The following is a 24,650-nucleotide window of genomic DNA, read 5'->3' as shown; positions in this document are numbered from 1 at the left end:
GTAATAGTGAGTATTTGTATACTTACAAAAGCACCAACTACATTGGAACAGATTAGAATTAGAACTGCAGTGGAATAGAATTATAATTATTTCGCATAATTCGCACATGTGTTCCTTTAGTTCACAGGTAATTTTTTTTTACGTACGTATTGCCTAAGTAATTAATTAAATATTTTTGCACATGCGCTCAACCGCCAAAGCGTTGAAAGGTGAAGGTGGTTACGAGAACAAAAAACAACATACAGTGGATAAAACATGCTAAAGAAAAGCTACAAAGAGGTCCCTGCAAGAAGAGTTTTTGTCGGGCTAGTTGATTGCGCTCGTCCTGTGCTATGTGTTCTTTCTTTTTGTGTCATGGTTTTGGCGCAATATAACGTGGCTTCTGTGCAAGATTTAGTAGCGTTACATGTCAAACTGCGTAAAAACGAGAACAATGCACACCAATAAGAAACAGCGAAAACAAAAAAGCAACACAGAAATAAAGTAATTCTCCGGTGACATCTCAAAACACGAACAATGCTTGTCTGAAAAACATATACACGCTGGTTCGATGGGACAACTTCCGGAAAGTGATTTCAATCTTAGAATGTGTTTGGCAGTAATGAACAATTGCCGGGGGGCACTTAACTATGTGGGAGCAATGCGAAAACATTTTAAATCTGCTCCAATTTTACTCCAATTCCATTCTAATTCGAATTGTTATTAAATTCTGTCATAATTTTATTCCATTCCTTTGTGGTTGGTGCGGCTGTAGGTACAAGTACTGACTATACCTGGTTAACGTTTCGGTTTTTAGCCGCCCTTGATGACTTCACTGTTGCGACCAATCGGGAGTTTGTATCGCCGCCACTTTTTGGGGAGACGCCGGGCTTCCGTCTCGATGAATGCTTTCGCATTAATAGGTGTTTGTGCGATGGGTAGTAGTGCCGTTTTGCCGGCGATCGACACGTCAAGAGCTGCAGCCGGGCGAGAGATGAATTCGCTGCGTGAAGACTGCCGACAGAAGCTTATGTGGAACGGGCAAATGCAAAAATAAGTTAAAAGAAAGTGTGGGGAAAGGAGCATACAGGAGAAAGAATTGGAATTTGATTTAAAGTTTCTCGTTTGTCCAGCGGGCGTTTGTTTCCTATGCGCTGCGTTCCCGCCGTGACCTGGAAAGCGAAATTCCCCGGGCGACAACGAAGAGTCTGGCTTCGCCGAGTTGCTGGCAGACAAGCGAACCCGCGGTGGCAGTTTGGCCAAAAGCGGGTTATTCCGTGCGAGAGTTGTCACCAACGATTCTGGAAGAGCAGCCAAAGTTGGGAATGTACGGCAGTGTGAGCTTGTGCGGACCTCCATTTCCGGCTAAGCGCAAAGAGGGTTTGATCGAGGCTTCTTTCTTTTACCCTGTTCGCAGGCGCCAAATTATCGCGACGGATGGTTGGGTTATAATAACTGCTGGGCCACAAGGCAGCGCCACAGATAGCTCGTACCGACAGGTGGGCGCGTGGAAAGTAGTTCTTCCACAAATGCCTTGCCACGAAGTGTGCCTGTGCGGAAGTTGTCGGTTGAGCAGCGAGCGGCGCGTTCGCGGCGCCCGGCAACAGCGGAACGCGCGAGTTCGATCTCGGGACGTCGACTACCGCCGCCCGCGGCTGCCGGTCGTCCCCTCCTCCCCAATGGGGAGCAGCGATCGCTGCGCCTCCACGCGGCGGCTTGAGCCGCAGGGAGGCGCCGAGTCGCCAGCGAGGCCGGGCCCCTCCGATGGTGGTGCGAGCGCCGGTCCGCGTTGTGCCGTCGTCGTCGTCTTGCGCGTTCTCCGCCCCGCCCCGCGGTTGTGGCTGGTGAGGAGTAGCCACCGGGCAGAAGGCGGCGGACATGGGCGCCGGGCACTGCCGCATCGCCGCCCCTGGGACGCCGCACGGAACGAAGAGGAGGGCCGCGGGCCCGCGCTGAGCCCGCATGTCGGACCCCGACGACACAGGTCAGAGCCTCGCGAGCTTCTTTTGGCCATCGCCTGCTGCGCATCCGCTCCGAAATGACCGCAATGTGCCTTACGCAAAACGCGCTCAGTGGGGGCAAGCATTTAGAAACAATGGTGAGCAGAAAGTGATTCGCCCAATGATTTTGTATTCCAAGAAGAACCACGCTCCTCTTTCGTTCTGGTTACCGTAGCCGTTGACACACACCTTCGGTTGCAAAGTGTTCGGCATACCTCTCTCCTACAAGCGGCATCGGAGTGCACTGTCCAGGTTTAGCTTGTTTCGGCGTTTTCGAGGAGCACTGCAGCGCAGGAGAGGGAGTATTGGTGCCCCTGCAGTGAACGTAGGCAGGCGCCTCCGAATTCCCAGTACAACCAACTACTGCGCCACGGCACCCCGCACTCGGTTTATTTTCGACAGTAGGACAGCGTAGTACCATCTCCGATGGCTTTCTAGGCACACGCGTGTGCATTCCATATAGCGTCGCTCTGTGCGCAGTCACAATTGCTAAGCATAAGGCTTCATACTATACGCAAACATTACGCGTCTGCATTAAAAATACTGACCGTCTGCCAGCGATTCGAAGCGGCGATGAAATTTCGATGCGTTCTCATATGGTCTGCCCGAGTGGCTCGCTCATTGGTATGCAGACGGCGTCATTTATTTATTTACTGCGCTTACGTCGCAAGCAACACATGAGTGAAGGGTGTTGTCTTTAAAGGGAGTCGTGCAAAAACACCAATAGAATACAAAAGTCCACACCTCAGACAATGATCAGCAACACCATGCACAGAAAGGAAAAAAAAAAGAAAAACGTGACCACGGTGAGTATACGCCAGTGGAGAATGATTACATCAGCGAATATCGGAACGATGCGCAAGTAAACGAAATCGGCTTAACGCGTAGCTCGGTTTGCCTTTCGCAGTGCCTTAGCCGGACGTAGTACGGTGCCCAATTCACATACTTTCGCCACGTTGTCAAGAGCCTCTGTGCAACCATTTGCAACCTGCAGAAGTCATAACTGGAACCAACTGAAAACCATTTGGCACCTAATCAGATCCAGTTGCGGTTGTGTCGCAGTTGGCTTGCAATAGCTCAGGAGAAAAGGCAGTCAGCCTGTTCCCAAACAAGTGCCCTCAAGTAGTCAGTGGATAGAAACTCTCCCGCTGTGTTCGCACGGCCACTTTGAAACCGTCCACAATTTCGACCAGCGCGCAGAAGACGACTGAAGAGCGTTTCCCTTTGTGTGCTGAAATTATTCAACCACGCCCACTCTGCTTTAGAAACCGCGGCCTCCCAGGGTTCCTTTCGTGCCGTGCGTTTCAGCCGGCCCGTGCTGACACGCAGCTACCGAGCATGCGTGCTAACTAGCCAGCAAGGCACCGAGTGGCGCATAGTCTGGAGTTCTGCTCCCACCACTGTGTCCCCACGGCGCGCTCGGGATTTCCGTGTGCGTGGGTGGATCCCACTGTTGAGTGGCGCCGGCAGTACACTCATAACCAGTATGCGCTGCTCTGCTTAGCTGTGGTACGTTAGCGGGTAGAGTAGAACTGTAACTATCTCAGTGGGGAGGAATGGCTGGAGAGCGGTGCACGGTTGTTTGAGACTGATGGTGTCGGCCAGAACTGTCACAAATGCTTGGTTAGCGCCTTACTGCCTGCTATTCGCAACAGTTAACACAACCTTTGTCTGTAAGGTTCCGAGACTGACTCACCTTAAAAGATGCGTTTAACATTGAAGTTATTTGTGCAGCACCCCTACGAAATAGTCGCTCTTGCAGTCTATGCACAGCTTCCAACGCTTCTTGAGGTCTTTGAATGAGTTAGAAAACTCTTCTTTTGCCAGGCCTGTCAGCTCCTTTGTCGTTGCGCATTGAATGGCCTCCACGCTGCCCATCCAGCGACCTTTTAGGGCTCTCTTCACACGAGGAAACAGGAAAAAATCGCATGGGGAGAGGTCAGGCGAGTATGGCGAATGGGGAGTACAGTAATGGTCTGCTTGGCGAGAAATTTTGTCACGCTGAGAGCAGTGTGCGGGCTTGCGTTATCGTGGAGGAGGCTCCATAGTCCAGATGCCCGTAAGTCAGGGCGACGGCGTCGCAGTGCATCACGCATGTGTTGGAGCACGCGGATATAAAACTCCTGATTCACCGTCTGATCTTGTGGGACGAACTCTGGGTGCATGACACCTCTGACATCGAAAAAAAAAACAATCAGCATCGTCTTTGTTTCGGTCTTCTGTCGCCGCACCTTTCTCGACGCCGGAGAGCTTGTGAACCGCAATTCGGCGCTCTGCCTCTTTGTTTGAGGATCGTATTGAAAATACCACATTTCGTCTTCAGCGATGATGCTGTCAACGAATGCAGCATCCTTCTCTGCCTCGGAGAACAAATCAGCGCTTACTGATGCCCGCGTGTCATTCAGGTCGTGTGTGAGGGAGTGCGGCACAAGTCTGGCATTCCGGCTTTCGTTTCCCCAAGTTCTCACACAAAATTTGGTGGCATGTTGTCTTACTAATATCGAGAGCATCGGATAGCATGAGGACTGTAATGGTGTGGTCTTGCTGTACGGTTTCCCTGATCCGAGCCACATTGTTTTCACTCCGTAAGGTTTAAAGGCACCCCTGCCTTGTGTCGTCTTCCACAGACGTTCTCCCCGAAACGAACCTTTCGTGCCACTTGAAAACTCGCGCCCGCGATAATGTCTCGTTGCCGTAAGCGTCACGAAGGAGCTCATACGTCTGTGTGCCTGTGTTGCCAAGCTTCACACAGAATTTTATGTTAACACGCTGTTCGAGGTGGACGTCCATCTCTCCACATTCACTAATAATAATAATAATAATAACAATAATAATAATAATAATAATAATAATAATAATAATAATAATAATAATAATAATAATAATAATAATAATAATAATAATAATAATAATAATAATTGGTTTTTGGGGAAAGGAAATGGCGCAGTATCTGTCTCATATATCGTTGGACACCTGAACCGCGCCGTAAGGGAAGGGATAAAGGAGGGAGTGAAAGAAGAAAGGAAGAAGAGGTGCCGTAGTGGAGGGCTCCGGAATAATTTCGACCACCTGGGGATCTTTAACGTGCACTGACATCGCACAGCACACGGGCGCCTTGTCGTTTTTCCTCCATAAAAACGCAGCCGCCGCGGTCGGGTTCGAACCCGGGAACTCCGGATCAGTAGTCGAGCGCCCTAACCACTGAGCCACCGCGACTCGCAGTAGAATGCGCAAACGACTAGTGACAACGTAATTTTATACATGTAGTTCCATCTAGCGGCTGGCACAGCAATTAACGTCAATAGCTCAGGTTAGCTCGAAAAGATGGCCGTACACATACGCACGATCATTTGTTTCGGGGAATCATTTCTAGAGAGAAAACAAATCAATTTTGAGACATTACCGACAAATGTTGTGGAAGAACATGACGGTCAACTTTCTGACGCTTGTTTGTCACCCCGAACTGGCTGACCACCGCCGACCTGTAAGTGTGGAAGAAAGGAACAGGAAATTGCTTGGTGGCGAAAGGTATTGAGTTCACTGCTCGTTTACTGTTATGTTAGCGTGCCGTCTTACGTGCCCTTCGGAATTCTCCGCTTCATAAAGATTGCGGTTGGAGCAGCCTCCCCTCATATCAACTCCTAATCAGGTGATTTTGGGACATCTGCATGGGGAACGCAACAAACACGAGTTAAACATAGCTCGGCTAAAGTTGAGAAGAAAAAATGCGCTCCGGCATGGTGTGTATTGCGAAGAGGAGATAATGGAGGATATTACGTAGCGGATTCCAAAAGAATGCAAATTTTTTATGCCGGTGGGGGGGAGGGGGGAGTATTGCCGCCAGCCGACCATCATCCCCATACTGTAGGTATGTTAGCACCAGTGAAATAAACGCATCGTACTGGAAACAGTACTCAGGAGGCGTGACAAGAAAAGGGTCAAACAGCTACACTAATTATAAAATGATTTGACAAGGAACTGAAACCTTATTGCCAACGCCATTGCTACGTTTTGAAGTGAAAAGGCCACAGTTCCAAAACATGTGAAATTTAGTGCAGAACAGCTTGCATGAAATAAATATTTTTTTTTCCCACGAAGTAACTCTCAGTGCATGAGTTGCGAGCTCAAGTATCGCCCTCGTTGTTGGTCCTTGCAAAGCGTCGTTGAAGTTGGGCGCCTTCACGACTGGCGGGCCTGTATGCATGTGCAGGGTTGCTTTACCAACTTCGAGAAGGTTGCATTCATGTTGTCTCAATGCTTAAATAAATTTAGGGGTAGGCTATATCAGCGGTAATTTGTAACGTTACACAAACATTAGAAAAAAAGGGCATTAAGAGCATTGAAGTAGCGCTTGGCCAAAAAGGAAAATATGACATTGTTATACCGTTTAGGTGTTACCTGGGCACTGGTGACTTCTACTGGCCGTCTGTCCGTGCTGGTTTGCGCCGGCATCCATCAACTGCTACCTTCTGTGACGCCACCTTTAGCTGCCTCGTAGTAAGGACGCATACGTATCAATCGCACATATTCCAGGCGCCATAAGTGTCGAGCAGAAAACAAACTAACAAGCGCAGGAATCAAGGATTCCGGAAAGATTCCGGGGATGGGCAACAAAGGACCGGCTCCAATGACCACTCTATTTAGGTAGCCTGTTAATACAGTGTCATAAGGCCGACGACGACAGCCTGCATTTTGGTGCACCGGTGGGGTGGTCCAGGCTGCTCTTGCTTCGCGATCAATCATTAGTTTAACACCAACCTGCCACGGTGGTCAGCGTGCGGGTGATCCGGTGGGCAACTTGCGATGACGTCACAAGGTCATGTGACCTCGGTGGCCCACCTAGGTTGCTTCTCCGGCTGGTGGCCACCTTGGTTACCCTACGCCACCCTATTTTTCGCTCACAACCCCGGATTCGGTGAGTAACGGGGCCTTTAGCGCTCTCGCGTTAAAACTGGAACGCAAACAAACGAATTGGTTTGTCGTTTCACGCGCGTAAAAGAGTTTCAGTCGGAGGCGTTGAAGGTAATGCCGCCTGGCATCACCATCCGCATCGAGTGACGTCAAGCTGCAGTTGTCACGCAACCCAGCGGTAGTTCAAAGGAAGAAGCAGTGCTTGCCGGCGACGACATGAGGAATGTTGTAGTCCAGGTTGACCGGTCGACCGTGACGTCGTTCCAGGGCTTCCTTCGCAAAAGCTTAGTTCGGTGCGCTAGGCGACGCGTTCAGTACCTAGGCTTTTGTCACCCGTTTTACTTGGGCAGCGCTGAAGAAGCGGTCCACTCGATCGGGCAGTCTTGATGAGGGGAAGCTGAGGCAGCTGCGTAGGTTGTTGGGATGGCCATCACAATGACGGCATTTCGAGGAGACTGAAGCTCGGGTCAAGCGGTGCGCGAAACGAGATGATTTGCCCGTACGTGTTCTATGGAAACCGCGGAAGGCGCTGTTGTTATGGTGTGATGCAATGTGTCTGAGGCTGCTAATAGCTTGGCCATGAGGTGGAGGCACACGGAAAGAATTGTGTGCTCGGGAAAGCGCATTAGCTCGCTAGGAAGCGAAGAGCCTAGCTGTGCTGAGGAGTGCCGAGCAGTGGGGACTGAAGGCTGACTGACGACTTTCGCGCTGGCGTGATGCTCTCACTTAAGTATCGTTAATGGAAGCACATGTTAACAAGTGACCTCAAGTGGGTTATGTGAGAATTTGGTGCGCAACCACAGGCTGTAGTGTGTGGGGTTTAATTGGGGAGATAAATAGTTTCTCCCCGTTCAATCGCGGCTGACACAGTTCAAAACCGCCACACCCCACCCCGTGATCGCGTACGCAACCGAGCGCACGCCAACCACGGCGGGCGTTGCTCTGAGGGAACAGAGGAACGACACATTGGCTGACACAAACGGGCATGTATTGCTACAGCAACAATAACGCCAGCTAGCAACAAGGTACGCTAATGAACCGAGGTCGTCCGACTCACCAGCGAGGTTCCGAGGGAATGTTCGCCCGCGCTAGGGCAAGGGATATACTCCGAGCCCGGACGGGACGAGATACGGGAGCTAGTCTTCCCGCCGCTTCCTCGTCCCTCTGGCAAAGAGCGGAGCCAAGAGCGACATGACCGCTCGCGCCGATTTTCCCAGCCTAACCCCTTCTGCCCTCTCCCGCGTGCGAGCAGTCTCTCGCGCTGCGACGCGGGCGCCCTCTCTCGTTAGTTAAAGGGGCTGCGAAACAGCGCTTGAACGAATGCCGGTTACACTTCATATGGATTCTTTACGTCACACAGATGCTGACTCAAAAATAATTGCCAGAATCGATGCATACGAACGGTAGTTAGTCGATGAAGAAATTTCAAAATACAAGCAAACAAAATGCTGCCCTCAACTCGATTGTCGCGCAGCTTTCCATTCCCATTACACTCTCCCAATGACGACACTTAGTGCGACCAATCAAAAGAGCCTATCTGAGCATGTGGCGGAAGTTCGCACTCCATGGTTGCCTGTTCTCTGTAACTCGTTCATGCCAAGGCTGGCAGCGCCGTTTGCATGGTTACAACAACCATGTGAACGCCCAGCTGACCCAGGGATGCTTCACCGCCACGTCGACGGTACAGAAGGGAACACTGATCAGTGACGTTCCCTTACTTACGGATCCGAACTCGAGCGCGAGATACTGCGACGGTGTGATAGCCTGCACAAGATAAAAGACACTTTCAGCATAGCGTGTACCGCTACTGCTTACCGCCAACCATCGCCCGTCGCTCCTAGCGCACTGGTTGGTCACGGCGAGCAAGGAGCGCGCGCTGTTGACGGGAATGTGGCGCCATCTGGCGCCGCCGCCCGGTGATCCTCCACAAGCTGATGATGTGCACTGCCTGCTAAATGTGAAACGAACGCATCCTTCCTTGGGACCGAAACAAACGCTTATAGAGTGCAATGGCTTGATCGGATCGATTCCGCAAAGCCGCTCTCAGATACACAGAGAGTAGCCAGAAGTGTTGAGTGCTAGGTCATAGGATGTTTACTGAGAGGCGCAAAGTCCTTCGATGCAAAAAGCAGCCAGAGCCTCTGGTGGTGTATTTTTGTTTTACTTGCTTTACAGTGCTGTTATCTAGGGCAAAAAAGTTGGTTTTGTTAATGTAATATAAACGCAAAAACTTGACAAAACGTCTCTCTAGTTATTAACACAATTTGCAGTATATTTACCTTGTCCCATCATCAAACTCCCACTAAGGGATGTCATATCCGCTGATAAAAACCGCCACTGTATGGTGACACCGTCAGCGCCACGAATTTGCTTTGCGAGCTAATTAAAATATTAAAAACAGCAGCATACTTGGTACGACCGATGCTGATAGCATCACTACGACTCATTCTATGCAACCAATAGTCAAAACAATGCACTGAAAATGTTTATCGATGCCCCTTTAAGGTAGCCAAGAAGGGAATGTGCTCCTTCTCGAGGCGAGGCTACTGTTGCATGGTGCTTCGCGGGAAAGCCTACACAGGGGATTGCAGGGCAGATCCCCACAAATGTCACGTTTAGATTTCGAAAAGAAATCTAGAGCGCCTGCTTCTTGGAAGAGGTGATAAATTTCCACCGATCTGTCTTTCTTTTTCGCTCGTTTACTAGCTGTAACTCCTCTGGGTAAACCCGCAGCCATATTGTGATAGACGTCGTTCGAAGCTTGTCCAAGTAAATTTCATTCAAGTGCTGTCTGGAGTGGCTTCTTCTTTCTCTGTTTGGCTATACCGGTGCGAACTTACCGTGGGTACCAGCGCTGGACAACGACGTCCGAAGCGCGACTGTCGTTCACTACCGCGCAAAGGCGCCGTAGTAGAACGTATGCCAAAACAGCCGCGTGTAGCACTGAACCCCTTCGGAAACAAGCACGCTCGCTGTTCATGTGCCTCATCACGCGCCATCGCACACTGGCGTCGGATTCGTGAGCGCTTCCAACGGGCAGCGAGAACAGGCGCCGGGTTTTTCTGCAAGATTGACTTATGTTTTGCTTAGCTTCTTTGTTTTTTTTTGTCCCGCAGTATATTTCTAAGCACTTTTTCTCATGCGTCGTCGTTACGTTAACAAAATGGAGCAAATTGTTGGTTTTGAACACCCCGAAGTGACTGATGAGCTGTGAGGGACGTCGTATAGCGGTACACTCCGGATTAATTTCGATCACCTGGAACTCTTTAACCTGCGCTTATGTCGCACACCACACTGGCGCCTTTCGCTTTCGTTAAAGAACCTCGGGTGATGTAAATTAATGAAGCGGTGAGCAGCATGGCGCGACTGCATGTTTAATCGAAGCAGTGTAAGCAGCCATTGGTGTGTTGACCTCGGTGTACGTGACGGACGGCTGAGTTGGTATATCTCTTTTGGCATACCGGGGACGTATTCGCGGACACGTGTACCGGTTTACCAGACGACGGCTGCGCAAGCACAGAAGCGTTGTTAGCGTGGCCACAGCGCGTGCGCAGCCGGCGTCTGGTAAACCGGTACGCGAATACGTCCCCGGTATGCCAAAAGGGCCTAGTAAGGCAGGTCAGCTTAAAATAGGGGACACGGTCGAACATAGCACACGGGTGGTTCTTGAGCCGGTGTGCTGATACCGTTGTAATCCCCATCCCCTGCAATGACAACTAAAAAATTCCTGCTGCATCCAAAGCTGGGGTACTTTCTGCCCTTGGGGGGACCACAGGCCGATCACGGGCGCGGATAGGCTTCGGCGCTTGCCGCCATGCAGCGCTCGATTAAAAAGGAAGCGGGGGAGAAGGAACGAACCTAATTACGAGGATTGGTCCGGCGGCGAGATAAGGCACGTTCGCCGTCGGCGGCCGTTATCTCGTCCTCGGCTGAGCGGCGCCCCAGTTCACGGCATATATGTATTTATATATTCATGCGCACGTCGCCGCTATCGCCGGCCGTCAACCCGGTGTCGAGGGGTGCGCGTGTGCGCGCCAACTCTGTCGGCGAGACGTGGCAATGCATCACACTTTGGCGCTTTTTTCCGGCGAGATCCCGAGCGTGTGGCGCCACTCTTCTCCTATTCGCGACACTTGGCGGCGCTGTTCGAGGCGGCGCCCTGGTGCCGGCGATGCTTGGTGCTCCTATCAAATTAGAGCGAGGGCAGGAGGCAGCGCTTAACACCCGCCTGGGCGTCATCATGGCCCCGGGAATGCTCGCACAAGGACAGCCGAAACCAGTGATTTCTCACACGCTTGTTTCTCTGAAGGCACCCCCTTAATATGTAATGATTTTTTTTACTCTGGCGACTGCCAAGAATGACTAGTGCTTCTCCTCTATCCCCCCCCCCCCCCCCCCCCCTCCTAGAAATTTGATACACTCCTAATTTCAATTCGATCCTGGGGAAACCCCTTGCCAGAATACCAACGACACACTGCTGGAAGGAAATCTGTTTTTGAATAGAAAATTCACACTTTTGAGGAGGTGTTCTTAATGAAATGCACACGAACGACCACATATGGTGCCAGAGAGCTTGAGGGCATTGCACATCAGAAATGAAGCCATGATACAATAACTCCCACTTCAGCAGCCCCGTGGTAGCAGCATCTGGTTCGAACCCGACCGCGGCGGCTGCGTTTTTATGGAGGCAAAACGCTAAGGCGCCCGTGTGCTGTGCGATGTCAGTGCACGTCAAAGATCCCCAGGTGGTCAACATTATTCTGGAGCTCTCCACTACGGCACCTCTTTCTTGCTTTCTTCTTTCACTCCCTCCTTTATCCCTTCCCTTACGGCGCGGTTCAGGTGTCCAATGAACGATATATGAGACAGATACTGCGACATTTCCTTCCCCCCAAAACCAATTATTATTACTTACTGCACAGCTTAACTTCTGGTATATGATACGTAAGCTTCTCGCATATATGCGGCAGTCATGTACAACTGGTTGGAAAGTTACAGCAATGAGCATCGTGTATCGGTCGTGAGAACCACGAGATCGGAGGAGATCAGATGGTTGTTGCCAGATTAGTGCCACCCCTGTTACACTGTGGATCGAAGAGGTCACCAGGAAGCGCAACCGAAATACGGGGACACACTCCGCCTTTACGCGACAGCTATTCCTCTTGCCACTCAAACGCCGCAGACACTGCTTCACGATCATTGTGCGACAGACTGCACGGCACAGATGCAAAACTACGCTTTAACTAAGCCATACGCACGTGCTTGCGCTGTCTGGCGGCAGCGCGTATGACTAGCAGCCGGAGGCTCAAGGAATGGGCCGGCCGCGTAGCAGCTTTAGAGGCGCCGCTAGTAATGCGAGTCGTCGTCTGCTGCGTGTTTACGTGAAGGTGAAGGGGAAGACGGTGGTCCGATCGCTGAAGATCCGCTGCGTCGCTGCTGTGGTTGGCGCCATCTATGCGAGCCTCTTGTAAGAACCACTTTTGCGACCAATCCGGGTTTTTCAGTGTCAACAGAAACGCCGACGGCTACGCAGGCGCCGGCTTTTCTGCGGGGCGGGGTCCTTACGCTGCCGCGTGAAAAGTGTCCCTCACATCGCGGTAAGCAACAATGGGGACAGTAGGAGGTGTGCGCTTGAGTGAGGCCGCCGGTTTCGCTCCGGAGGCAGCCTATTCACCCTATGGTAGGATGCGACTTAGGAAAAAAAAAAACAATTGACAACCATGGGCATACGGTGTTTCTTATGTTTCTGTGAATTGTAGTAAATACATTAGTGTGTCTGACATACAACATGAATTAGAATGGTAGCCCCTTGAAGTAAGAAGGAGAAAGGTAAGGCTTAAAATTTTTCATAATATATATTACAATAGGATTGCTATTCCTAGAGAGAATACAATTTTCACCACAGTACAAGTCCGAGCGGTTTGATCATAACAATAAAGTGGGCGAAATCGGATCAAGAACCGATATGCTCGAAATGTCGTTTTTAACTCGCACTGTTCGAGAATGAAATTCTTTATCTTCATTTGTTGTTAATATTACTGACAATGAAGTGTTTGCGTTGTGATTGTGACTGCCCTTGTAATAATTTTTTTCCTTTGTACAACCCCCCCCCCCCGCCCCCCGCCCCCACTGCAATGCACTGTGGCGCTGTGGCTCAATAAATAAATAAACAAACAATACAGTGACCAATCAAACCAGTAAACAGGATCGGCTTTTATTGCATCACTTTTAAACAAGCCAGAGGCATCAACAATCTTTAGCTTATAATTTCTTCTGATGGTTAGCTTCTTGTTTAGGTAAGCGGCAGTCTTTCTTGCTCTTCTAATGAAAAGAGGATAATAACCAAACAAACCCGATGCTACAACAAAGGTGACTATGTAGCTACTAGTAACAAACTGCAGTCGTTTTCTCTAGAGCTCCTGGATGATTATTTACCTTGTTCTGTCGAAGATAACGGGACCCTTTTCAAAGATACCCTCACTAATCTTATCAATATCTTTATTCCAGTAGTTTCAATCAAAGAGAATAAATCTGCACCTTGGTTCAATAATCAGCTTTGTCGGCTGAATAATAAAAAGAAGCGCCTTTACAGACAAGCGGTTATGAATGATTTTTTGAGCGCGTGGACAAAGTACAAAGAATGCGGCAAGCTGCACCAAGCGTCCCTCAAGTCAACCAGACGCCACTTTTTCAACAAGGACTTATCATCTATGCTAGCAAATAACTCTCGCAGATTCTGGAAAGTGATAAACCCAAATAACAATCCTGATATAATTCTTACTGATAGTGATGGGATCCCAGTTCCTGAAACCCAGTGTGCCCAGCTATTTAACGACGCTTTCTGTTCCGTATTCACTAACGAGGGCGTCTCGTCAGCGCCCGGCTTAAATATTCTTCTAACATATCAATGTCTGATTTATTAGTCAAATTGGTATATTATGCCTACTAAATAACCTTAAGATTTCTACCAGTTCTGGCCAACATGGCTTCAATATTAAGATACTTAAAAGCACATCGCACTCCATTTGTTCAATAATAACCGCCCTGTTCTCTCAATCATTATTATCTGGTCTCATACATCATGGCAGGCGTGTTGCTAAAGTGATACACATTTTCAAATCAGGTAATCGTTCATCTCCACTTAATTATTGCCCTATCTCACTAACAAGTACTTTCTGCAAACTTCTTGAACACGTCATTCATAGTCAAACTTTTAAGTACCTGGAAAACAACGATCTTATTTTTAAATACCAGCGCGGTTTTCACAAGGGCTTCTCTTGTGACACACAACTTGCCGGATTCGTTCATGATTTGCATTCATCCATCGATGCAGGAGGTCAACTTCATGTCATTTTTCTCGAATTTTCTAAAGCATTTGATTGTGTTCCTCATCATAGGCTTATGCTCAAACTAACTGAGTTGAATATTCACCCGCTGTTATTATTTGGATTTCAGACTTTCTCAACGCTAGACTTCACTTAACCTCCATTAACAACTACAACTCCACTTATTCTAAAGTCACTTCTGGGTATCACAGGGGAGCGTTCTTGGTCCCCTCCTCTTTTTAATATATATTAGTGATTTACCGCTGTGTCTTCTCGAGTCAGGCTCTTTGCCGATGACTGCGTAATATACCGTAATATTGTTTCTATCTCTGACCAACAATGTTTGCAAACTGACTTGGATGCAGTAACTGCATGGTGCAGTCTTGGCTTATGGCACTTCATACTTCTAAACTCCGGTTTTGTCTTTCACACTCAGTTCTCGCATTCCCACAACTCATTTCCTAAATAACGAATCTGTCTAACTTGCAACTACTTAAAAGTACCTCGGAGTTCACCTGCACTAAAACTTAACATGGCTCAACCACATTAATCTAACTTTAGCATCCGCCAATCGCTCACTAGGCCTACTAAAGCATAACCTCATACTGGCTCCCCCGCACATGAAAAAACTCGCGTTCGTCACACTCATTCGCCCGAAGATTGAATACGCATCAGCCATCTAGGATCCTGATCAAGCCTATCTCATAGCTAACATTGAATCCTTGCAGAACCGTGCTGCGCGTTTTATTTTTCAGAATACTCACATACTAACAGCGTCTTTACCTTAAAGAATCGCGCCGAATTAGAAGACTTTTCTAACTGCCGTAAACTATCACGACTAGCGCTTTTCCACAGACTGTATCACCATCCTTCCCTTCACCACGATTTGTTCCTATAACCATCGGCCTTCTTTCCGCGGCTCGGCAATCCGCACAAAGTTAAACGCATCGCGTGTCGTTCATCTGCATTTGCGAAGTCATTCATGCCACGCACTACCATAGAATGGAACAATTTACCAGAGCACATAACCATTGAATCTAACGCCTCCACATTTCTTGGTCTCATCCGCAGCGACGTTGGCATTTGAAATGTTAGATATGTTGGAACCTTTATAATATTTTCTTTTTTCAAGTTGCTATACTTTTGCGATTACTTCTGTTCTTTTCGTGCCTAATACGTACACTATACTATGTTTCATTTCCATTATGCCTAATCTTTTCCTTAAAACCTATAATGGGTATTATATTGTTTTTATCGCCTGCTTTTTATTTAGTCTCTAGTGCTTAATTACTTTTTCCACCTTACACCCAGCCTATTTATTGTTCCTTTGCTTGTTATTGATGTTCCTTGTACATGTTCTTTACACTGACCCCCCCAACCTATGTAATACCCTCAAAGGAGGGCCTTTAGGGTTATGCTGAATAGATAAGCAAGTCTGAACTAAGGACTACTTTTTCGTCGTGGCGGAATTCTGTGCGGCTGTCCTGAATGTGGCCGGAGCTTCATCATCATCATGCTGTGTGGTGTCCCTTCAACATCAGCAGCGCTGTGTGGTGTCCCTTCTTCATCTCTGTCCTGTCGTTTGCGCTGTAGTTATGGATCATCGTAAACACCAACTCGCCCAACAAATGCTTTTGTCGATCATCATCAGCGTGATCGCGCCCACTGCAGAAAAGGCTTTTCCCATGTCTCTCCAACTAAAGCTGTCCTGGCCATCGTATCCCCGCAAACTTCTTGATCTCATCCGCCCAACTAACTTTCTGCCGACCCCTGCTACGCTTGTTTTCTCGTGGAATCCACTCCGTTACCCTCAAGGAGCGGCGGAGCTTCTCTGCAGGCATAAGCTGCATCCGTCTATAGGATGTTAGTGGCTTACAAGATCTCGCGCGAGAGGAGGCTGCTCGAGGTGGGTTCGAAGACCGCTGACTCGTGCGCCGTCCATCCGGAACAGTTGACCAGGTACAAACGCACTGATGCGGGTCGTTTTAATGCAGCGCCTCTTTAACGGTGCAAGTTTTATGAAGAAAATATTTTGTGCAAGGAATGTCAAGCGGATTCGGTGCAGATAATTAAGGTCACGCCCATCTATAGGAAGCAGGGGTCTGTACTGAAGCTCCGGATCATATGACATAGAGCGTTGCGTGGTTCAGCAACCACAAGTCTGGCGCCACCACTACGAGAAAAGGGCAGCATGGAGATATCGCCATGGGCCTTTTTCGAGGCCGCAGTGAGTGCCCGGCATGTGCTGCTTGCGAATATGTTGAACGCTTGGTTTGCTGCTGCCAGGTTTTCTGTACACACTACAAGACTTTGCTAAGCACTTTAGGACTCCGCCTGGAGGGCGCCCTGTCCCCCCTGCATGTCTTTGGAACCTGCAGTGATGTGGCTTCCGCTGCGCGTGGGACTAAAGCTCACACTAGTGTTCGTTAGGGAGACGAGTTTGACTGACACCCGTTGATGATCCTGCCTGTTTGTGAGTGCGCAGGTATTGTGTATGCTTCATTTCACCTTTTCCTTACCCTCTTCCTTCACCATCATCTACCAGCCACGCCTCTCCTGTAATCATTAAAATCCCCCTCTCTCTTTCTTTGACTGTACCCTGTACTTGCTATCGTTAATGGATTCACCGGAACAGGCGGTGATCACGCGATACGACTTCGCTAGCTGAATGCTGCAACTGTGAGGAAGATTCATCTTGGCAGAATTAGCGGCATAATGTTCTTCCCGAAAGCCGTCGATCTCAGCTCCATGCACAAAACTCAAAATAGAGCAAAAAAGAAAAAAAAAAGGCCAGCGAAGAACGAGCAATAGCGCATAACCAGCCTTCTTCGGCGACGAATCGCATTCCCCTAGTCGTTGTGCTCTTAGGGCACCCGTACCGTCCGTTGATTCCTGTTGCGCACCAGCGAATGGTTGCCTCGCCGCGGAGAGCATTGCAGGCCACGGGTGTGGTGCGCCACTCGCAAGGAAATGCAAATGAAGTGCATGCCAGGGAAGCAAGGGTTGCACAACGCTCGGAGGAGGTCCCAAATCCAGGGCTGCGAGGCGCAGGCCCGCTGAAATAGTTCCAGAAGTGAGCAACAGGCGGATTTCGCCAAATATTATGCAATGAATAATAGCAATGGCGTATGAATATTACGCATGTACGAATAATACAAGCTATTTCGTTTATTAGCAAACATTGAAAACCAACAATTAGTAGTCACAAAAATCATGTAAGTATTGTGAATTTATTAATGGTGCATAATTTTACCAAACGAGTGTACTTTACAAGCAATACTTTAAGAGACTGCGGAAACTGGCGGAGATCGGATTTCAGGGTATAAATATTTTTTCATTCTTTAATAGTCACTGGAATTAATTACAATCAGCTGTAGCAGCGGACTAAAGGCTTGTTTGTTTGCATTAATAACAGTTAGGTTCACGCATTTTGGTGTTTTCACTGCACACGCAGCCTGTTTCGTTGCCATGGGGCATTTGTCACTGCTCTGGCGAAGGCAAGATAACCGATAGCCGCTAAAGCTAACGGTCTGGATTCCAAGAAAGAGTAAGCGTAGCAGGGTGCAGCAGAGGGTTAGGGGGCCGGAGGAGACTAGGGAGTCTGCGGGATAAGGTGGCCTCAGGTGACACAGGTTGATTGCCTAGATAGTGGGATAGGCTTTTGCTCTGCAGTGCACGCGGAAAGGTTTGATGATGACGAATACAGAAGACGGGACCAATCTTGTGCATATCTTTGCATATGAATGCGCAGTATGGGCAGTACATGCAGATTTACATGCATGAATGGAGAACAAGCAGAAGAAAGAACCCCTGCGAGAAAACAAGCAACGCAGTCACCGTGAACCGTTTCTCTCCGCTGCTTAGGCGCCGCCCCCAAAGCGAATTCAAGCGTGCCAGACGAGCCTTGTTTCTGGCGCAGTCGGTGCCGAAGACAAAAATCGGCTTCGCTCTTTTGATATACCTCCTTGGGGTTGGCAGAAATTACAATATTGACGTGCCCCATTCACTTGGAGCACACGGCGGTAGGAGGCTTGTACTAAATGGAATTCAGGAACCAAGTGACGGTACCCGCAGCATAGCACGGTGTTTCAACCATTCCTTGGTTTACAGCCCGAACGGACGGCCGAGCCAAACACGAAGGAAAACCCGGTTAGCGCGCGCTTCCAAATGCACGTAACGCAGTTTGTAGATTAAAGAAAGAAGGAAAGAGAGAGAGAGAGGAAGGAAAACAGGAGTCGCCGGCGTTCGTTTCTCTCGCCGCTTCTCAGCTTCGCAGCCTCTCTCTGGAATTGTATGCCCTTGCGGTCTTTTAAAGAGATCTCACAATCTGAAGCGCGGTCTCTTCTGGCGCTGAACGCACGAAACGGTTCGCTTTGCCGCTGCGCCATTTTGGCTCAGAGGCGGGTGGAGCGAACCTCGTGGGAGAACGAGGGAGAGACCGCAGCCCGTCGGAGATCCCGAGTGGGCGCCACTCATATCTGAGCTTGTGCGGTAAGGTATTGCACAACTTTCGCTGCCGTCGTTTATCCGGTGACAGTGCCTGCACGCAGAGGCTGCCGTCCGGGTCTGCAAAACTCGCTGCGCCAACTTGAACTGCCATGTTGAGCTCATGGAACAGTGCGCTTGAATGAAGGTGGACTATAGTTGGTGAACATGCAATGCAGAAAAAACGGTGCTCCTAAAGAAAAGCTGGACGAGGACTAATTATTAACATGAGTATCACAGAATATTTACACTACACCCACTGAAGAAAGAAAACAAACGAGCAGGAGACAGCACCCAAAGTAACGCATCCCTGAATCGCACCTCGCATGTCTACTACGGATCGCTGGCTGCCACATTCTGGCTGCAGTGGCATAGTGGTCATGGTGCTCCGATGCTGATCTCAAAGACGTGGGTTTGATTCCGACCGCGGTGACCGCATTTGTATGCAGGCGAAATGACAGAGACCCGTATATTTTGCGATGCCATTGTTTGTTAAAGGACTCCAGGTGGCCAAAAATATACGGAGCCCGCCACTACCACATGTCCCTCATTTGCTGAGTCGCTTTGGGACGTTAAACTCCATTAAACAAACCAAACATTCGCCACTACTTTTGTCTGATGATATATGCCTCACCAGCTCGCGAATAAAACTTATCCTTATGGAAATGCAAAATGCTAGTTTTAGCTCAAGGCGTGCGGCATCCGTTTTTTACGCACTCCTAAGAAAAATGTTCGCACACAAGAAAACGGGAGCTTGTTTAAAAAACGCGAACGCAGGGTACCTGTACCATGCCTCGTGGTGAGCTTGGCGATGAAAGGGGTGTGGCTCAGTGACCAGCAGCAGCGTTAAATGGCAAAGGCGTTATTTGGACTCAACCGGTTGACCAAAGAGGCGCAGCTCCGGCAAGAGGCCACCGATAAGTGGAACGCTGCTATTACCGCAGAGAAACAGCGAGTTCTTGAAGAAGAAAACCTATAATGCGCGCCACGACGAAGCTTTTGTGAGGATAAAGAGCTCAATGACAGCGTTTCGATCCTTATTCGTTCTTCACTCAGCAAGCACGCGCGACGACACTCGGAGGAGCACAGACAGATTCTCAATAGCACCTTCTCCTGTAATTTTCTGCTCGCGTCACAGGTACAAGCGGGCCGTCAGCACTTTCACGCCGAGTATAGCGCTCGATGTCCTCCTGCTAACTTCCACTCGGAAGCGTAGGATCGCAAAAACAAAAGCGCGCAGATGCCATTTCTCACTCATTGCGGCCCGAGTTGGTTCTGTAGTTCGGCGTACTGATCCCTTGGAAACATAGGTCGGCACACCCACTCATGGGTGCACTCGTGTCGCCTCACTCCCATCCATACTCACAACTGTGTATGCGAGTGAGTAGTTGTGAACTTGTGAGTGCGAGTGAGTGGATGAGAGCGTGGGTGTTCATGAGTGTGAGTGCTAGAGAGCGGTTTTGTGTCAGTGGACGTGAGAGTTAGTGCGAGTGAATTGATGAGAGTTCTGGAAAACCTGTTTCCCCCTTCGTTTCGACGAGGCCGACCGTCATCAACATCATGCGTGAGGACAGCACCGGCTGGGCGAGGAGGAAATCTTCCTCGTGGGGGAAGCGGAAGCAGCGACGGGAGCACCACCTCGAAGGCTATGTGGAATTCCGCGGAGCCGGCGAGGGCCTCTTCGGGTTCCGGCCAGCGTCACGAGCGGTTGCAAACGCACGCTCTCGTCACCCTCCGCGACAGGTGCGCAGAGATCCGTCGTGCCTTGCCGCCGGACTTCTGGTTCCAGGCACCAAATCGAGCGCAGCAAACGCACCTTCCCCAGCAAGTGCTCAGGGATGGCTTCGCCCCAGGAAACACGGCCGCCATTGTCGGCATATACAGCTTTCGCCCGCTGCCCCAGCCGGTGAGTCGGAAGCCCCTCTTACGTAGCCTTCCGAGGAATGCCTCGTTGATGTCTTGTAGCAATACTCTATCCCTGTAGTTCCTCGCAGCACTACCAAAGCTGCGATGAGTGCACAGGCAACGTACTGACGCCGCGGAATGTAGTGCCAGTATGAAATACACATACAGGCATATGGGATAGCCTGCTTTAAAGTGCGCATGCGCCAAACGCTATTTCGTATCAAGGCTTAACGTACGGTGGCGTTACGTACGGTATTTCCCGAGTTTTGCGCGGACTCCTGCGAGCTCTAAAACGTCGTTTACAAAATGACTGCGCCCTTCGAAGCAGGACCTCTCGCCTCGGACTGAATTCGTCGTTGTTGCTGCCGTTTTCAGTACGTTCATAAATTGGATACCTGGCTTTCACTTCGTGTAATAAATACTTTCGCTTCTGACCGCCAGATGACGCCACTAGGCTGACATTATCGTCTGTCTCCGCTTGTACCCGCGTTTTCCTTCCGCCATGGCATGCGCTGAGCTAAAAGTACGCATTTGACAAATGGTGTAACGTCATGCAAAATGCTTGCGTTTCGCGTATGTAAACGTGCATAGGGAGATGGTACGCTACGAGAGCACACGACACGCAGATGGCTAGGCGCGGAAGAACACGTCTAACGCGATCTCCCGATTGGGGGAGGACGTCTCTGCCTTTGGTAGTGCTGCAAGTTAGTTGTGGGATGGCCCTCTCTGTGTATATTAATTGCAAGTGTAATAAATAGCATATGAGTGTTCTCGCTTTGTCATCCCCTCCCTTTGTTTCCCTCGAGCACGAACCCCTCCGCGCTTAGCGAGCGAAAACGCTGCTTCCGTGGAGTGGGAGTGCGGGGCGGAAGGCTGTACCCCAATAATTTCACAGAGTGTGAGTGGAAATTAGTTTTAGTGAGGGGATCTGCGCGTGAGTAGAGACTAGTGGCGAGCGGATATCGACGTTAGTGGGCGTGAGTGGATGTGAGTGGCGGGTAGACGCGACAGCGTAGTTTGTCGCATGTGCTTAGCTAGCTGAGCAACTATAGCTTAGCTAGTTGAGTGTAGCAAACATTCGCAGACGAGGCAGCATAAGGGATCATGGCGGTCTCCTTGGACGCCCGAAGCAGAGGACTCCGCTGGTGCGGGAACGGCAATCTTTCGTTGCTTCTTCGCCTCACTGGTTCACCGTTGGCATGAGCGCAGGCCCTTCGCGGGTGCACTGAGCCGCTACGAGTTTTGTCAGATTCTTTCATCGAATTTCGGATTGCCACTGCTAGAAAAGCAGGCGTATCATGTCACGCCTCTTACCCGGCTCGAGCTCATGTATGCAGAGTTCCAATGCTTGCTGCTGAAACAATGACTGTCCGCTTCGGGGCAATAACTTTAGCGTTCGATGGGATCTCCAGTACTGCAGTGTACGCTTGGTTTTTTTTCTGTGCTCGGGTGTGTGCACTGTAGAACTCTGGCCTGGCCGTAATATTTTGATTGGGCCGGACCCACGCAAAGAACCTGATCTACTTGGCAGAGATCTTTAACCGCACGAGCTATAGGCACAAGCCCGGAAGCGACGCAAAAACCAAGCGCGCTTTTCGGTGATGCCAGAGGTTCTTGTTACTGTCATGTACTTGAAGGAGCCCTGCGTTGAAAATCAGCAATGTGTTTTTTTTTTAATTCTCTGGGTTCATAGCATCAGACATGATGATGCCTTGATGCCAAGGAGATAACCGAAGTGGTAGTTAATGTTTTCATCTGCTCCAGGAATCATCGTTTCATGCCGATGGTGTTGATGATGATGTTGCGTTCTAAGAACAGTTCACTTACTGGGGCACTTTGAGGCAATGTTTTCAGTTTCTTTTTTGCAGTTAATAAAAGATAAAAGACAGATATGTCATATTTTCTGTGGTTTAGAGAGAATGGAAATTCCTTCTGAAGCGCGTTGTTACATTTATGCTTCTGCAGCGCAGTCCCTGTGCTGCTGAGGCACTACTGCTGGGCACGAAATTAAAAACCTGAAAGTAGAAACGCGAAAGTAGCACACGAAAGTGAAAACAACTGCTCAATAATATTTTGTATATAGCGCAATTCCATCAAATTGAAGTAAATGTTTTGTAATCATTACTCATCTTTCAACTCCATTTTGGCCGTAGGGACCTGGGTATGAGGTGAGAATGGGGGGCGGGGGGGGGGGGCGCTGAAACTTGCTTCCCCTTTTGGAGAACCCTGCGCAGGCCTATAGAAACCGCTAAAAAACGTGTCTAAGCATCTTGGCTGACGCTAGACAAGCATCTCAGGGGCAAGCGCGGGAGCACACGTGGATAACATTGGTTCGGGACATGCAGATGCGTCATAAGCGACCACGTTCTTAGAGCATCGAAACTCTGAGAACTGGCCAAAGCGCCCGACAGAGCCCTGGACAGCTCGCCACACCTGTGCGACCCAGATGAGCCATGAGCGCAATCGGCAGTGGCAGTTAATCTCTCATCCTCTCAGTTTCCAGAGAACAGTGAATGAACATGAATGTGAGTGAGTGGACATTGTGCGTGAATGATTGGTTGTGAGTGTGAGTGGACATGAGTGCTAGTGTGAGCGAGTGGTTGTGAGTGCGAGTATGAGTGAGTGGATGTGAGTGCAAGTGGTCATGAGTGTGAGTGAGCCACCTCTCGTAGTGCCGAGGTATGCTCCGAAAGCGTGAAATAACGCCTAAAAGCATAATCAGGCATGCCGAGGGATCCTCGTTCGGCCGCCGATAACGATCACTCAACAGCGCGCACATCAAGGAGGCAAAGGGAGGAACCAGCATGCGTGCATTGAAGCGAACACCATCGTCTCGGTTCCACAGCCGGCTCACCGGTTCGCTTTCACTGGATTGACAGCTCATGCGACGTGTTCAAGAACCGTGGTCCCCCCTTCGCGAGATTCCGCCAAGCCGGCGGTGACGACACGCGGCCGGTTGGGAAGCGAATGGGTTCCAAAGCGAACCCTCTCGTGGACTCGGCCCGTTAGTGGGCGTGTCACAATAAATAAACAAACAAACAAAACTCTTTAACAACACCTGCTGACAGGCTAGATGGTGCATGGCTAGACGGGCTAGATGGCGTCTCTGTTATTGTCGGATTAACCTGCCGTGCAAGATACATCGGTTTCTGCCTACGAAAGGGACTTGTGCCGCCGGATGTAAGCACTGTTCTGGGAATTTTCAAGCCACCTTCTGGTTTTTTGAAGCGCTTCTGCAAGTTGTTGAGGGCAGAGCTGTGGCGCCAGGTACGAAGATGTTATGACCATTTGCGGATACTGTGTTATGCGCTGGATCCCGGATGGCTGGCCGGCATCAAGCTACGTTTCATTAGTCGCCTTGCAGCTAATTTGACGGAATCCCTTTGGGTCCACACTCTAAACCATGCCTTGCACTCGACTAAGGCAAGGCAAAGCAAGTGTCAACGTAAGAAGGATTTGACTGTGATTGGAGATGTGGTTGTGCCACAGGACGTCACCAACATTTTAAACAAGGGTCCCAAGTTCTGTCAAGAACCAAGTGTTGCGGGACATGAGATGCTTGCGCTGAACCGTCAAATTGCTAGGAAAGCGCCAGGAGAAAACCAAGAAAGATGCCTGCTTGACGGAGTGGATGCACTGATGAAGACCACAAGGATTACAGACCGCCGCTCTAAGGATGCGTTAAGAAAAGTTGTGACCTTCTTCCAAGGCAATAATCTAAGACTGCTTATTTCTGACAAAGAAGGAGGCTTTGTGGTGCTGACTGAGGATGAATTCCACAAGAGGGCAAAGGAGGCGATCGCCTAGAATTTCATGCAAGTAAAATCCAGCGCCACCAGAGTAAATTTCAAGGCGGGTGCTATGTGCAAAGAGTTGTAGCTAGACAGGTTAGCGAATGCTATTATGGATGCTAGGTGCAGTGCTCTGTGTTTTTCACGGCCAAAACCCAAAAGCAAAATATTCCTTTTAGGTCCGTGGTTAGTGAGAATGGTGCTTGGCAACATGCTCTGAGCAAGTACCTTCAGAAACACCTAAATTATCTTAT

The 24,650-nt window shown here is 49.5% G+C and overlaps 1 protein-coding gene across 1 annotated transcript in view; it reads left to right on the top strand.

The window, feature by feature from the left end:
- Nucleotides 1-1,721: 1,721 nt before the first annotated feature.
- The window catches only part of LOC144106446 (muscle calcium channel subunit alpha-1-like), a 605,267-nt gene continuing 582,338 nt past the window's right edge, over nt 1,722-24,650 (top strand). Inside the window, exon 1 of the mRNA XM_077639259.1 lies at nt 1,722-1,963. Coding sequence (XP_077495385.1) covers nt 1,942-1,963 — 22 coding nt within the window. The 5' untranslated portion in view covers nt 1,722-1,941. The remainder of the gene's footprint in view (nt 1,964-24,650) is intronic.

This window comes from Amblyomma americanum, chromosome 10 (genome assembly GCF_052857255.1).
Source record: "Amblyomma americanum isolate KBUSLIRL-KWMA chromosome 10, ASM5285725v1, whole genome shotgun sequence".
Taxonomy (NCBI): Eukaryota; Metazoa; Arthropoda; class Arachnida; order Ixodida; family Ixodidae; genus Amblyomma; species Amblyomma americanum.
The sequence above is the reverse complement of the archived record's forward strand: the minus strand, read 5'-3'. Positions and strand labels throughout refer to the sequence as shown.